The sequence below is a fragment of the Festucalex cinctus genome, chromosome 1, assembly GCF_051991245.1.
Source record: "Festucalex cinctus isolate MCC-2025b chromosome 1, RoL_Fcin_1.0, whole genome shotgun sequence".
NCBI lineage: Eukaryota > Metazoa > Chordata > Actinopteri > Syngnathiformes > Syngnathidae > Festucalex > Festucalex cinctus.
The window spans coordinates 2,141,163-2,156,477 of NC_135411.1; the positions used below are offsets into that span (position 1 = coordinate 2,141,163).

Sequence of the window (15,315 nt, forward strand, 5' to 3'; positions counted from 1 at the left end):
AAATGTCTCCTTTTCCACATCAAAACTCAAAACGCTTCATGTGTCCTGACAGTTTTTCCATTTGAGGCCTTTTGATTTTTTGTAATTATTTATTCTTTTTTTTTCCTCTGCCCACATTTTTGGGTTTGCTTTTAATTGTCTTAGTTTAGTTGACTCGTCCATCTCACGTGTCCTGAAAGGTGCTGAAAAATGTCATTTGTCATTATTATTATTAATTTATTTTATTTTATTTCTCTCTGCCTACATTTTTGGGTTTGCTTTTAATTGTCCTTGAAAGGTGCTGATAAATTCAATTTATTAGTAGTAGTAGTATTTTATTGATTTATTTCTCTCTGCCCAGCTTTATCTTCATTTAGTTTACTGACGACAAAATAACGGCGGCGACGTGGCGAGTTGCCGGTCCAGACGGTTCAGGACGTTTGACTGCATTTGATTTCCATAAATGGTGAATAATTGAAACCATTTTTTTGTTTTTTTTTGCAGTGGTAAGATTCATTCTGCAGTATTTATTCAAATACATTTCTTTGAAAAGTGTCAAGTTGTTGTTTTTCCTTTGAAACAGTTGAGAAATTGTTTAGCAACAGTTGCAGACGTGTTTGAACGTTGAAATGCATGCTGGGAAAAAATCAATCAAATCGATTCATTGATTGTTACCATGCCGATTTCCCTGCTGACTCCTTCTCCGAATCGGATGCTGCAACTGGCCATCTGCAACGACAACATCAGTGAATTTTGTTTCTCTTGCGTGATTTTGAGCACGTCACCTCGAAGGCGTAGTCGGTCTGGCGCTCGCCGCACGACGTCGCCGCTGCTGCACACAAACCAAACAAAGCAACATTTCACCTTTCCAAACATCTTGATGGCAATCGATTAGTAGTGGTGGGCGGGTCCATCCAAATATCAATATTATCCATACCAAGGGGACTACGTTTGTTTACAAACAGGAAAAACTTCCGACCATCGCCATAAGGTGAATGTTGAATTTTGGGAAATTGGAATTTTTAGCATCGGGACCATGAAAAATTTCAAGGTCATCAAAATGGAGAAATTAGATGAGAAAAACAAAGGAAAAAAAAGTGACTTTTTTTTGTGGGACGTGTATTTTAATGGTGAAAATGTACAATTTTTGATAAGTAGCAGGCGAATGAGATGAAAATTAGAGAAAAAAAAAAGTTGCTCATTTTTGGAAAAAGTGTCAATGATTGTAATGAGAAAAATACAAGCGTCGTGGGCGTGATTTTCTGGACGATGTTGACGTTGGAATGGTGACAATCGGTGGCAAAATGTGGGAGGAGTAACATGGCAAAAAAAAAAAAGAAAAAAAAAATGTCATTCTTTTTGGAACACAACCTTGGCAATGATCATTTCAAGTTCAGTCATTGATATTCACTCAATCACCCTCATCGATCAATAAAGTGGCACGCAGGCTTACCTTGATGGAAAGTGTTGGAGTGAGCAGGACACCTGCACCTGGACACACACACACACACGCGCACGCGCGCAACGTGATGACGCACATGTTGCCATGGAGACGCCAATCAATCACTACCCAAGTGACAAGCACGTCTAAATGCTTTGAAAAAGTCATCCAGATTTGTTGTATCTGATCGATATTTCATCTTCGTGTTGCGACTACTTCACTTGACAGCACGTGAAGGTCACGTGAGGTCAAAAAGTGTCGAGAAAAGCGATTGTACACGTCACGCGTCGCCCGCTCGCGTTCGTACGTGAAAAGCAAAAGTTTGCTTCGTACTTACGCGGCGCGCTCGAGTTGCACCAGCAGACGAACCACTCGATCCCGCGCCGCCGCCATCTTTCTTTTCAACGCTGGGCCCAAACATCCGCTCCGCTGACGTCACCAACATCACCTTTTCAAAGTAAAAGTTCACCTTGCGATAATTCACTTTCCAACTTCACCGACAAATTCAGATGGCGCTGTTTAGCACTTATGCAGGCTCTTCTTTATCGCTAATATTTTCGAAAATGTGATCAACAATAACAATATTCAAAATAAATGCCAATTCATTTCGTTATAAACATATATGGATAATATAAAGACTGAAATATGCCCGGTGCCACTCAAGTCATAATGTGCAATACATTTTTATTTTCTGAGTCATTTTTATTTATCTTTACTTTTATTTATTCTTGTATATATTTTTGTTGTTTTTATTTCCATTTATATTTAAATTTTGAATAATATTTTATATCCGTTTTTATTTATTATTTGGGCATTTTTGGTCCAACAAAGATACAAAAAATAAAATATTCACACACTGTAAAGTACAAACAAGGCATACAAACGCGACAACGCATAATTATTCTTAAAAACTAAAAAAAAAAGTCACCAACATTGCAGATTAGATTTCACACAATTACAAAGTCACAGACTTGAAATATTTTTATACAGCTGCTTAAAAAACAAACAAGAGAACAATTCTGGGAAAAACTGTTAAGTTTCCGGTCTGACCGGCGAGCGGATCCCAAAATCACAGAACACAGAAGAGTAAGCGAGACGTTTTTATTCACCAAAACGCGTGAATATGAACATAAAGCGCTGGACACAGCCAGGAAAAAGGTTAACAAAAAAGTGCTTGCAAAGTGCAAGGAGGGAAATTAACACAAGACAAAAAGACCCGAAGGCGACAAACCGCAAACACAAGAAAGCAACAACTTACTATAGCTATGAAACATAAAAGTGGGAACAAAAAGAGACGTAGCAAAACTTACGTAGATGAAAATCGAGACTATAACAATAATTAGCGAAGGCGAAAAACAGTCGAAACACTCGACGATGGCTGTGAGCAGACGAAGCAACGACCCGACAGCGGCTGCAAGGAGTCCCGGTCCTGATGAAGGCCTAATAGGACACGCCCCTCTCATTAAACAGCCACTGTGAGAGCCCAACATGACAAAAACAGGAAGTTGGAGTCATCCAAAGTAATCAAGTTACATATTCTTTCATATGAAGGTACAGTGAAACCTCAGATCACAAACTTAATTGGTTCCCAGCAAGTGTAAGCCGAAAAGTTCTTCTTCCAAACATTTATTTCCCATAAGAAACCATTCAAATGAGAATAATCCGTTCCCAGGTCCCTATAAAACATAATTTTCTACTAAATAAGCCTTAAAACTACACACAAATATACCTTATTTTATGTAAAATTAAAATGAATTGTACTGTATAATAAAGTTGTTTTATTTTCTTAAGGATAGTAGCAATGGTAGACTTACTTCATTCGCGAGCGTTTCACCGCGTCGAGTGTTTATGGAACGCTTGTCGCTCATTCGCGCTTTCGGAGGGGGCGTGTCCCTTGGTGAACAAGGAAGTGGAGCACTTTAGCGAGTCAACAAAAAGTGAGCACCGCCAACTACTTTCACTTCTTTCCTGGGACTAAACAGCCGTGGCACGATTTTCTCCTTTTTTGAGGTACGTGATGGCACTTTCGCTTTTTTTTAGGGGCGCCAACTCATCGACTACAATGCAAACGCGCCGCCAAATCGCCGTCACTCGCTGGTAAGCATTCGGCTTAACACGAGCCTGTGGTGGGGTCTTTTTCGCTCCCATAATAAACACAAACACAAACCGCGTCCGCACTAAAACGTGGTGACGAACTGGGACGGCGTGAGCGTGCGTCAGCTTCTCGTGGTTCCGTTCGACCGCCCAAAAGTCGTTCGTCAGCAGAGACTAAATTCTCGCAAATTTAACGTTCGTGAGCTGAAGCGTTCGTGAGCCGAGGTTTTACTGTACTTGGATTACGTTACTAACTACATCTTTAGCAGGTAACTTGTAACTGTAACTAAACTAACTTTCTACTCAGTCCGACAAAAACTTGTAAACAAGATATCAAAACTTTATTCAGCCAAAAACATCAGCGCAACATAACGAATAGTTGATGAGTCGTGCGGGGGGGAGGGGCCGTGACTGCCGTTGGCCCCGCCTCTTTTTGCTTTCCAGCTGAAGTCGGCGCGTGCGCCAGTCACGCTAGCTTGTGGCTACAAAATGGCGGCAGGCAGGAGAGGTAGCAACAAAATGGAGACCGAAGAAGAAGAAGAAAATCTTCAGCTGTCCTCGTAAGTAAAAAAGCTAAAAGGCAACAAATGACAGGAAGTCCTCAGTTAAGGTGCTTCCACTTTACAACGGTTACGCCGAGTCCGCCATTTTGGCTGCAGTCGTCTGCTATTTAGCTCTTAGCTAGCGCTAGCCAGTATCTTTGTTTGTTTGTTTGTTTGTTTTTCCATCCACCTCTAAGCAGTAAGTAGAGCATCTTACTTGTTTTTATTTTAATGTATTTGAGATTTTTTACTGCAAATTATTTTGAAGTAAATATTGACTTTAATGGCGAAATTCGGGTGACATCGCTAGTACGGGTGTGCTTAAAACGTGTGTTTAAATGTCCTAAAATTGATTTGATTTGAATTATTTGATACTGTTTGCTTGTGTACTGGGAACTCTGGTCATGTTGTGCCCGATTTGACCACTTGGGGGCAGTGTGGTTCCACACGTTCTGATATAGCCACATGAGAGAGTCAAAGGCAAAAGTCACAACCAAGTTATGGCAATAAAAGTTTTTTTTGTGTTTTTTTTCTTATGCCGGTGAGTAATGTTCAAATGTTTCTCTACATTCCTGAAGCGTTTTTGTATGAACAGCCGTTTTTTTTTTAGGGATAAAAGTGCTGTGAGTAGCATGCTAATTAGCATTAGCTAGTCAGGCTGGAGGAGATCGTGACAATTATTTGCGTATCTATAAAATGAAGTCGAAACGGATCGAAAATCGCACCCGAATTATCGCTCGCGTAGGAACGCAACTCCGACTTAACTGTAATATTTCCAAAAATAAAATCAAATCATAATAATCCATGAAATGCTCAGTGGTGGTGATGAAATGCGGAGGACGAGCAGCAGGGGGCGCCGGCCGCGCTTTCAGTTGATGCTCAGCATGTTCCTGATGTGTTTGGGCGTGGCCTCGTCGTTCAGGTGCTTGGTGGTGTACCTGCGAGGGAGGGGGTCAAAGTTCAACGCGTCGGCCAATGGCGAGCGAGCGAGTGGGCGGGCCAAGTGCAAAAAAACCCCCAAAGTGACCTGAGCGCGTCCAGCAGAACGTCCACGCTGCCCGCCGGCTGCTCGCGAAGCACTCGGATGCATCCTTTCATCTGCGCGAGGCAAACATTTGAGCTTGGGGGGCGGCGGCTTCCCCGAAATCCCGCCCACGAGCGAGCGAGCGAGCGAGCGGGCGCTTACGTCGATGTTGGAGGTCTTGACGAAGGCGCCGGCCGGGTGCACGTGGTCGTACAGGATGATGACGCCCACCATCACGCGCAGGCAAAAGCGCAACGTCTCCTCGCTGGCGAAGCGACTTCGGTACTCTCTGCACGCACGCACATTGAGCGCTTTGTTGTTGTTGTTGTTGTTGTTGAGGAGACGGCGGCGGCGGCGGCGAGTCGGAGGTCCTCACGGTGTTTCCAGCATGACTTTGCAGACGCCCGCCATCGTGCTCAGGCAGTCGGTGGTGTTGTCCACGGGGACGTCGGGGTTCTGCAGCGCCCCCCGCAGGACCACATGGGAATCAAGTTACAAATAGGTGTCCAAAAAATCAAATCATCAATTTCAAAAAGAAATAAATACAATTGAATGAATTCATTTAAAATAGTCACTAAAAAAAAAAAATGTAATTTAAGATTTAATTAATTAATTTATCACTGGTCTAGGTGTAAAAATAGTAATAATAATAATAAGAATATTTAAAAACAAACAAAATTAATTAATTATACATTTTTTAAATGTAATTAATTCATTTAAAATAGTAACTGCGTGTCCACTATCACTGGCCTTTACAAATAGGTGTAAAAATAATAATAATAACAATAATAACAATAATAATAATAATTTATTATTATTATTATTATTATTGTAATTTTTTTGAAATAATTATTTATTTATGGACACGCAGTTATAATTTTAAATTAATTAATTATTTTTTTTAAATGATTATTATATTGTTTTACAACTATTTGTAACTGTTGTAATAATAATAATTATTTATATATAATATAATGTTCTTAATATTGTGATTCTGATTTCTGTAAGTATTTGTGTACTCGCTACTGACGTCGGCGACAAACTTGATGGTGGCGTCGCTGAGCGTCTTCAACATGGGCGCGGCGCAGGCGTAAAACAGAGACATGCGATTGGCCAGCTCGTTGTTGACGTCGGCGTCGGCGTCGCCCTGAAGGACGAGCGCACGTGAACGTCTCGCAAACGGCGGCGACGGACGCGCTTCTTACCGAGACGTTGTTGATGCGCATGCGGCTGATCGTGCGTCGGTAGTAACTGAAGTCGTTCTGGATGGCCGGGATGCTCATCTGCAACCACGACAACGACGACAACGACAACAACGACAACAACGACATGTCGGGAAGAAGGTGACGGGCGAAGACAAAGATGGCGGCGGTCGCGCGCCACCTTGAGCTCGTCGAATCTGAGCGTGAAGTGCAGGATGAGCGCAAACTGCCTGGCCAGCGCCTGCTTGTTCTCCAGCTGCTGGGTGGGCGGGGCCTCGGGACCCGTCAGGACCTCCAGCAGGCAGCGCAGGCTCCGCTCTGATTGGTCGACAGAAAAGGCGCGCTAGTGAATGACTGAGTGAATGGATGAATTGCTGCACGAATGAATGAGGAGATGAAGAAGTGAATGACTGAATGGACATCAATCGGCGAGTCAGAATTCGATGACTGAATGGATGTGAATGAATTGGTGAATGAGAGTGGCTCAATAAGCTCATGCATGAATGAATAAGTGAGTGAGTGAATGGATGAATTGCTGCACGAATGAGATGAAGGCGCAGTGACCGAGTGAATGGCTGTCAATCAGCGAGTCCGAATGAGATGAATGCATGAATGAATTGCGTTACCGAGCTGATGTGAGAAGTTGTAGAATCGTTTGAGTTTGCTGACGAGGGGAAGCACGGCAGACCACGCCCTCTCCTGGACGCCCTCCTCACTCGGACTCTGGATGGCCTGCCAACGCACCAACGCGCGCAGGTGAGGCACCTCACGCGCACGCACGCACGCGTACCTGCCCAGGTGGCGCTCACCTGCCGGATCTGGTCCCCGGCTCCCGTGTAGGCCTGCAGCTCGTCCAGGATGACCTGCGCCTCCGTCAGCACCTCGTCCACCTTCTCCCAAACTTCCTTCTCCGAACACGACGCCTCCGCGTCTGCGTGTGCGTGCGCAGGTGAGAGGATGCGAGCGTGCGTGTGCGTGCGCGCGCGCGTGCGTCTTACTCTCAAAGTCCAAGAAGAAGTTTCCGGCGTTGTTGTCGATGTCTCGGCTCAGCACTTTGATCAAGTTGCCCATTCTGGCGCACGAGCGCGCGAAAACCTGAAAGAACGCAAACGTAAACGTCACCTTCGTTCGTTCGTTCGTTCGTTCGTTCACTCGTTCGTTCGTTCGTTCACTCGTTCGTTCGTTCGTTCGTTTGTGCGTTCGTTCACTCGTTCGTTCGTTCGTTCGTTCGTTCGTTCACTCGTTCGCTCGTTCGTTCGTTCGTTCGTTCGTTCACTCGTCAACAACTTGCAAACAACATTCACACATTTCAATTCACACTTTCTCTCTCTATTTCTCTCTCTCTCTAACTCACACACTTTCTTTCCCTCCTTAACTTGCTCTCCCGTTCTCTCTCCCTTTCTTTCTTTCTTTCTTTCTGTCTCGCTCTCTTTTTCTGTCTCTACTTCTCTCACTGTCTTTCTCTCTCCCTCTTTCTCACTTTCTCTCTGTCTTTTTTCTTGCTCTCTCACTGTCATTCTCCCTCTCTTTTTCTCTCCCTCTTTCTTGCTCTCTTTCTTTCTCTTTCTCTCTCCTTTTCTGTCTCCCTCTAACTCTCTCTCACTTTCTATTTCTCTCTGTCTTTCTCGCTCTCTCTCTCGTTAGACTACATTTCATAATTCATAAAATTGAGTTAAAATTGAAAAGATTTACCGTACAGCAAAAAAAAAAAGTGTGATATTGATTTGTGTTCTACCACTAGATGGCATTATTGCATTTGTAAGACATTGGTGACAGACAGCTCAGTGCATTTTTCTTTTAATCTTCTATGTCATCTTGAGCTTGTGAAATTCTTCAAATTGTAAAATCCAACTTGTCTCCACAAATTAAATTTGGATGTGGAAACGTCGTGACTGGAATTCCTGCAGTAGCCTACAGACTTTCCCGGTAAGAATTCATTCAGATCATTCATTATTTGTTCAAAAATGAGTGCAACTTTGAATTAACACTCATTTTGATGGATGGAAAAAATGGATGGATGGACATTAAATACATTAAATGAAATCAATTAATGAAATGAAATGAAGTAAACATTGAAGAGTTTGTGAGTGGTTCTTTTCTCCAACACGCGTTTGGATTGTGTGAATTTTCATCACTATTATTTTTCATTTTCATTTTAGTCATTGACGAAATTGTCAGTTCATTTTAGTTCGCATCTCAATCGATGGCTTCCATTTGCGTTTTCTTTCATGTTCGTCTGTTTGTTTTGAATTTTTCGGATTGACTTTTTATTATTATTAGCCTATGATGAATATTATTATGATGATTATTATGAGTTGCCAATGATCATTTATGAGGACACTTGAACAGGATTGGATTCAAGTGTGCCAAATGTGGACAAGACGAAAACGAGCAGTGAAAATATTCGGAACGTTTTGGAATTTGTCTCTCCCACAAACGCTCTTTGGGGGTGTGGCGAACCCAGGCCGCCCGAACCGAACCGAACCGAACCGAAGCGAACCGAAGGCACCTGCACTCCGCCACGCAGAGCCCAAAAGAATATTCGGAACCGGCCGAAGTTTGTGAGAGCGGCTGCTGTCCCTAATGAAGTGGCCGCCGACTTGGACGCTGCTCGGCTGCAACCGGAAGTGCTCGTCTGCGTCAACAAATCAAAACTTTCCCAGCACAAACTGGGCGGCGGCGACTCCACTCGGAACCCGGCGAGTCTCACGTTACCGGCGCGATCCACAACCAGAGCCAGAACCAGACAAGGTGCTCACCTTCGCCGATCGGTGCGGGTTCGACGGCTTGCCCTTTTTTTTTGGCGGGTCCAGGTAAACTTACATGCCGACAACCCGGAAGTGGCCCGCTCGGCGCTGCGTTCGACTATAAAAGGAAACGTTTCCTGAGCGAGCGACCAATCGGCGGACGCGAGCGACGTCAGCGGAACGCGAACGCCTCATCAAGGTCATCGGAAAAGCGACACGACGGAAGGAACTTGAACGCAACGCGACGCGACGCGACGGGGAAAGTCGACGGAGCCTCCAAACAACCGCAACTAGCAAGAAAAGTACTTTTGCTTCACCTTTTATCTCTTTTCTTTCCTCAAACAATCCCGAAACGTTCTTCAAATCATCATCATCATCATCATCATCATCTCCACTGTGAAAACTGACAAGTGCTGCAGTAATCGCTCTGCTTCCCCCTACTGGACGAAAACAAGAACCACACTTGACCGGCGTGACAATCGAAGTGGCGTGAAGCGAAGCCACCGGCGGCCATCTTGCGTTGCCACTCGCCAAGGTTATCTTAGTTCAAACTAACGAAAACAACTACAATAAAAATAAAAAATAAAAACGAAAATGCTGCGTTGCCACTTGCCAACTTTGAGTGAACTAAAACTAACGAAAAAAAAAACTACAACTAAAATTAACGAAATAAAACAAAAATGCTTTTTAGAAAACCAAAACTAACTGAAACTACATTTATGTGTACAAAACTAACTAAAACTATAATTATAGCAAAAATGTCTTTCATTTTTGTCTTTGCTAATTAATTTAATTCATGAGCCGTTAGGGTTGATTTTTAATGTGATTATAGATTTATTGTAATATTAACCACCGAAATAAGGACGTTTTATTTATTTATTTTTCGGAATAAGAACGTTTGCCGACGTCATCTATCGGCAGCCAATAGAAAAGCACCTTCAGATGACGTCACTCATGTCACGACGTCATGTTGGTTTTTTAAATGTTGCGCAGGTCATACAGGAAAAAAACCTAAAACTAATACTGAAACTAAAACTAAGCATTTATGAAATAACTCAAACTAATAAAAACTAACAAACCCACCCTGAAAACTAAAAACAAAACGGAATCAAAACAAACTCAAATGAAAAATTCCACAACTATAATAACTCGCCGAACTTTGAATACAGTGATTTGGTTTTTTCACCTTATTTTCCAAAATGCCCGCGTGTGCGTGTGCGTGTGCTTGTACTAATAAGACGGAGAGAAGCGCTACGTGATGTCACGACTCACCAAGTCTCGTATTGACGTATTGACAAGCACGCCAATCGATCGGGTGCCCCGAAAGGCATCTGAAATATTCCACTTGATTCGTGTAGGAATGACGAGGAAGCTCTCGAAAATGGAAAACATTTGACTTTTGTCCTCCACTTTTTTGACTGACCTTACATTTTCCATAAATCAACATCGATAAATCGTGTCCAGTGGGAGGACTTCAAACTTGAACACATAAGAACAAATATAGAAAAAGAAAGCCCTGAAAAAATAGACTTTTTTTTCTCCATCTAATTATTAGTGACTTGATAGTAATGTTAGTGAATTCCATTCATCGTGTTATGTATGTTAAAAAGCAAAAAGTGAATTGTGCATTTGAAGCGCTCAACCAACAAGATAAATGAAGAAGACGCGTGTAACTTTGTCGCCATCCAGCGGCTGCTCGCTGTTTGACAGCACGTCTGAACCGACGTCACCTTCACGGCCTCATTTCATTTCAGCCTTCATGAAGGTGCGCGCGTGCGCGCGCGTGCGTGGAAATCAGCAAATCGGAAAACAAGTCCGAAATGCACATGACGTCGTCGAACAGGAAATTGCCAGAAGGAGCCAGCAGGTGGCGCCAGTTAACGTCATCAATTCTTTCTCCGTCCGTGGTTGGAACCTGACAACATTCCAAATAAATAAATTAATGACTACAAGTAAAAATAAAAAAGGATATAAAATAATTCACAACTAATATCCCCCCCCAAAAAATATATAAGTGGAAATGAGAAGAAATATAAATCAATACATTTGGTCTTTAAAGGGATACTTCACTTATTTAGACCGTTATAGCAATAAAATGTGAATAATTTGTCTATAATTAATTTGATACTTTCATGATTTTTCATGTACAATTAGTACCTTTAAAAACTGAAAATGACATCACAAGAGCTCAGCTCACCTGTTTTCTCACCTGGTTTGGTCATGTGACATTGACAAGCTGAGCTGTGATTGGTTACCTGAGCACTAGTGATGTCATTTTCAGGCGACAGTAACTTGCAAAATGTCTTTTGAAAGGTACTAATTGTACATGAAAAATAATGAAAATATCACATTTATTACAGGCAAAATATTCATGTTTGACTGCCAAAAATAGCTAAATAAGTCAAGTATCCCTTTTGAATGACACTTTTTATATCTGTATGTTTTATTTATTTTAGTCATTTATTTATTTATTTATTTTGAATTTTGGCAGTTTGGATGATTTGAAATGTGATTTGTAGTCGATTCATTTGAATATTAAGCAGCGGAATGTCGAGGTTTGAAAGTGACGTGACACCAAAGTGACGTCATCGAGCAGCAGCCAATAGAAAAGCACTAAAAGGTGACGTCACTCCCATGACATTTTTGAAATATTGTGCACAAGTCATACACATTTTTAAAATATTCAAACCAATACTGAGCTAAAACGAAGCATTTATGAAATAACTAAAATGCCGAAAACTCACGGAAGCAACCTGAAAACGAATTAAACAAAATTTCAAAAATAAAACCAAATCAAATGCAAATTCTCAAACTCGAAGAACCCGAGTGGAGATGCTGAAGATGTGCAGGAAGGCAGCAAAAGTCACGTCAAGTACCTGAGGGCGCCACACTCGGCTCCTCCCCCACCGACAGTTTGCACTTGAAAAGAAAACACGCCTCTCATTGTCATTCGGGCTTTTCTCATACTAACAAAGCACAACGTGCGTGCGTGCGTGCACAAACTTCACTGGCGAATTGCAAGACCAGCAAAGATGAAGAAAGAAGACGTTTTGGGGTCAAGCAGGAGGTCTCGAAGGACTCTTTGGAGTTCCTGCTGGACTAACGTCACAAAACACATTCACAAAACGTATTCCAAGGAAAAGTTGAAGGAAGGAACAAGAGGAGTGAGTGAGGAAGGTAGAGATGAAAGGAAGAATTCAGAAACAGGAGGTGTTGAAGGAACAAAGAGGTGACGCTCCAGACGAGGAAAAAAACCTGGAGGACGTCCCAGGGGAGGAAACTGTTACAACAATTAAGAACAACAAGACAAGCGGGAGCAATCAAGACATGAGGTGTTGAAGGAACAAAGAGGTGTTGAAGGAACAAAGAACAGCTCTCGGAGCGAGACAGAGAGGTGGAGGACAAAAAAAAAAAGAAAAGAGGTTTGCAAGGAAAAGAGTTGTGCCGGAGGAGGACATATTGAGGACCAAATGCGAAGGACAAGGAAGCTTGAGATTGTGGTGGTGTTCAGGAAGCCGACAATCCTGAAGGAAAAGGAAAGAGGCGCTGAAGGAACAAAAAAGGAGAATTCAGATTTCCTTCTTCAGGAGTAAGAAGGAATTTGATGCTCAATACAAGAAGGAAGAATGGAGCGCTCCCAAAGTAACGCGGAATGCTTTGAAGGAACAAGTTAGAAATCTTGGAACGGGACGCAGCAGATGTTGAAGGACACAGGGTGGCCAGGAAGAAGATTTCTGAACATCAGAGAAGAGGTTTTGAAGGTAAAGAGGAAAACAAGGTCGAGGTCTTGAAAAGGGATGTGTTGAAGTCACTCTTGGAGGACATTTTGAAGGCACAAAGGAGATGTGGGGGAGATGTTGAAGGGACAAGTAGGAAGTCTTGGAATGGGAAGCAGGAGATGTTGAAGGAAACGGGGGGACAAGGAAAAGGTCTAAACAACAGAGAAGAAGATGTCTTGAAGGTAAAGAGAAAAACAAGGTAGGGAGCTTGAAAAGGGATCTGTTGAAATCACCCTTGGAGGACATTTTGAAGGCAGGAATGAGCTGTGAGGAAGGAGGTGTTGAAGGAACAAGGGGGGATTTGTTGGAGTAGAAAGGAAGACATGTTATGCATAAGAAGGAACAATGAAAAGGGAGGCGTTTGAAGAACATTTTGAAGGCACAGAGGAGCTGTGGGCAAGGTGTTGAAGGAAGGAAGGACGTTGGAGGGAATCCGGAGGAAGGAAGGACACCTTAGACTGCCAAACAGGAAATGACCAGACCACAGAAGAAGATCACGACGCTTGTCGTCCTGCAATGAAGGCGGGAGCAGGCGGCGGCGAGGTCGGGAGCGAAGACAACGTCGTGAGGATGATGGAAAGGCAAGAAGAAGAGGAAGAAGCCGTAACCCGTCATTATTGTTATGATCGGTCGACATGTGTTGCTTGCTAGCCATGCTAACTGTGAACGCATCAATGGGATTTCCCATCATGTGTTAGCATGAAGCTAAACACGGCCCAAGCAAATAAATATTGACAATATTTGGGTTTCAAAAGGGTTATTGGCTGCCATGTAAACATACTCGCTGTATTTGAAAAAAAAAAAAATGGCTTCATTCAATAATCTAAATAAAAGTACAGTATTGACATTTGTGCCGCATGTTTGTCAACAATACCCGAATAAATGTTGACAAACAAACAATTGTAAAAGATTCAACTGAAATGCTGCTACTCTAAGTTCAAAGTTCAATTGAAGTGGAATGAACCAATGGGATGAAGTCACATAAAACATTGAATGTTGAGATTTGATTTGATTGACATTTCCAAGATGACGTCAAGAAATCTCGACGCTCATTGAAAATCTGGATCGTTGTCATTTGATTTGTAAGGATAAATTTGGATTTTAACTGACTACTATAATAATCTGTCTGATATGTACGATAGTCACTGTCTGCGTCTGTGTATGTTGTTGGGGAGGTATCGGAAATGTTACAAAATGTTTGGGAGGTTTGGGGCAACCCGCCTCGTTCAGCCGTTAACGTTACAGCGGAACACAAACACGCACGCCCACAATTGTGGTTTTCAGTTTAATGTACAATAATTACATGTCTTTATATTCTCTTTTAATGTGTGTTTATCCAATACAACAATACAGTCCCACTTTTTCTCCATGCATCAAAATGGGTCGGGGCCGTGTGCGCGTGCGCGAAAGTGGAGCGCTCGTCGGTGAAACTTGACGCCTTGCTGACGTCGTCAGCGTTTTTGAAATGACAGACGACGGCGGCAGCCAATTGGAACCTCGGCGGTCAACTGGCTCGACCAATGGGAGTCGTCGTGGGCGTCAGCGGCCTGACTGGCGTCAATGCGGGTTGTTTGTTCGGTTTGAGCACGGAGAGCGTGAGCGCCCCCAAAATGGCCCCTCTCATGTTCCGCTCGTAACAAAATAAAGTGTACTAACATCGCTAAGGTGAAAAAAACAGTATTGTGTTTCATAAGAATGTTCACGAGCAATTTTCTTTTTGTGTGTGTGTATTTTTTGGAGGCTAGCGAGAGACTTGACTCGCCTCGCCGCACGTGTCGTGTCCTACTTTGTCCACTTTTGTCTTCAACAAAAGAAGGAAACGAGGCCACGCGCTCGCTCGCCCCGTTTTCACTCTCACCGCGTCTTTTCTTGTTTGGAGCGACTCAAAATGGCGGCCAGTCGCCGTTGCGGCCGTCGAACGTTGTCGACGAGTGGGCGGGGGAAAGTGAAATGAAGGCGAAGAGGAAGAAGAAGAAGAAGAAGAAGTGCGCCATTGTGAGACGACGACGACGACGACGAGCGAGCCTCAAGATGGCTGCCGGCCGGTCATGGGAGGGGCGAACGGAGAGCTCAAATGGCGGCGGCGCTCCAACGACGCCTTTCTCTCCCGTTGCGACCCGATGACAAAACCCTCAAGCGCCGTCAAGCTCGGCGGACAAATCGACACTTTTGCCGCCGTTCTCGCCAAATTTCTTTCCCCTCCGCCCGAGTGGGCGGGACGAGCGGGGCCGCAAGTCGCCGCCTCATTGGTCCAGGCGAGCATCAATCAATCAAATGGCGACATATGTCACCTGCGCGGAAGCCCTCCGTAAAAAAATAATCACTCTGCGTCAATCGATCATTTGGCCTTCCCGGCCGCCACTTTTTGTGCGCTCGACACGCTCGCGACGCCAATTTTGAGGCGAAAACCGCCGAGCATCCGCGCGAGGGGGCGTGGCATGGTTGTCGGAGCGGAGAAGAGCCGGCAGCCAATCGGCGACAGCTGAGCCGCCCTCGGCCCCGCCCAC

At 43.5% G+C, this 15,315-nt stretch overlaps 2 protein-coding genes across 7 annotated transcripts in view; both read right to left on the reverse strand.

Annotated features, from left to right (window-relative positions):
* The window catches only part of adhfe1 (alcohol dehydrogenase iron containing 1), a 7,390-nt gene extending 3,196 nt beyond the window's left edge, over positions 1-4,194 (reverse strand). The window contains exons 1-5 of one of the 4 annotated variants that reach the window (XM_077506972.1): positions 2,731-4,194; positions 1,758-1,868; positions 1,433-1,470; positions 765-811; positions 655-708 (exon numbers count right to left, since the gene is read on the reverse strand). In XM_077506972.1, coding sequence (XP_077363098.1) covers positions 655-708; positions 765-811; positions 1,433-1,470; positions 1,758-1,813 — 195 coding nt within the window. In that variant the 5' untranslated portion in view covers positions 1,814-1,868; positions 2,731-4,194. Of the gene's footprint in view, positions 1-654; positions 812-1,432; positions 1,471-1,753; positions 1,869-2,730 lie in introns of those variants that run through there. The other 3 variants (XM_077506992.1, XM_077507002.1, XM_077506983.1) reach the window with 3 other exon arrangements.
* LOC144007433 (CYFIP-related Rac1 interactor B-like) lies at positions 3,834-15,312 on the reverse strand. Of its 3 annotated transcripts, none has more exons than XM_077507109.1 (11): positions 14,667-15,312; positions 9,347-10,944; positions 7,281-7,377; positions 7,092-7,213; positions 6,909-7,014; positions 6,286-6,600; positions 6,111-6,227; positions 5,457-5,536; positions 5,243-5,369; positions 5,084-5,154; positions 3,834-4,994 (listed from the first exon to the last, which is right to left on the reverse strand). In XM_077507109.1, the coding sequence occupies exons 3-11, from the start codon at positions 7,351-7,353 to the stop codon at positions 4,746-4,748; spliced, it is 1,260 nt and encodes a 419-aa protein (XP_077363235.1). In that variant the 5' UTR covers positions 7,354-7,377; positions 9,347-10,944; positions 14,667-15,312; the 3' UTR covers positions 3,834-4,745. The 3 variants fall into 3 exon arrangements, with proteins under 3 accessions (XP_077363235.1, XP_077363227.1, XP_077363243.1); XM_077507117.1 differs by lacking the exons at positions 9,347-10,944; positions 14,667-15,312 and adding an exon at positions 9,042-9,311 and having other exon boundaries at positions 4,785-4,994; positions 6,286-6,363; positions 6,464-6,600; XM_077507101.1 differs by lacking the exons at positions 9,347-10,944; positions 14,667-15,312 and adding an exon at positions 9,042-9,312.
* Between the last annotated feature and the right edge of the window lie 3 nt (positions 15,313-15,315).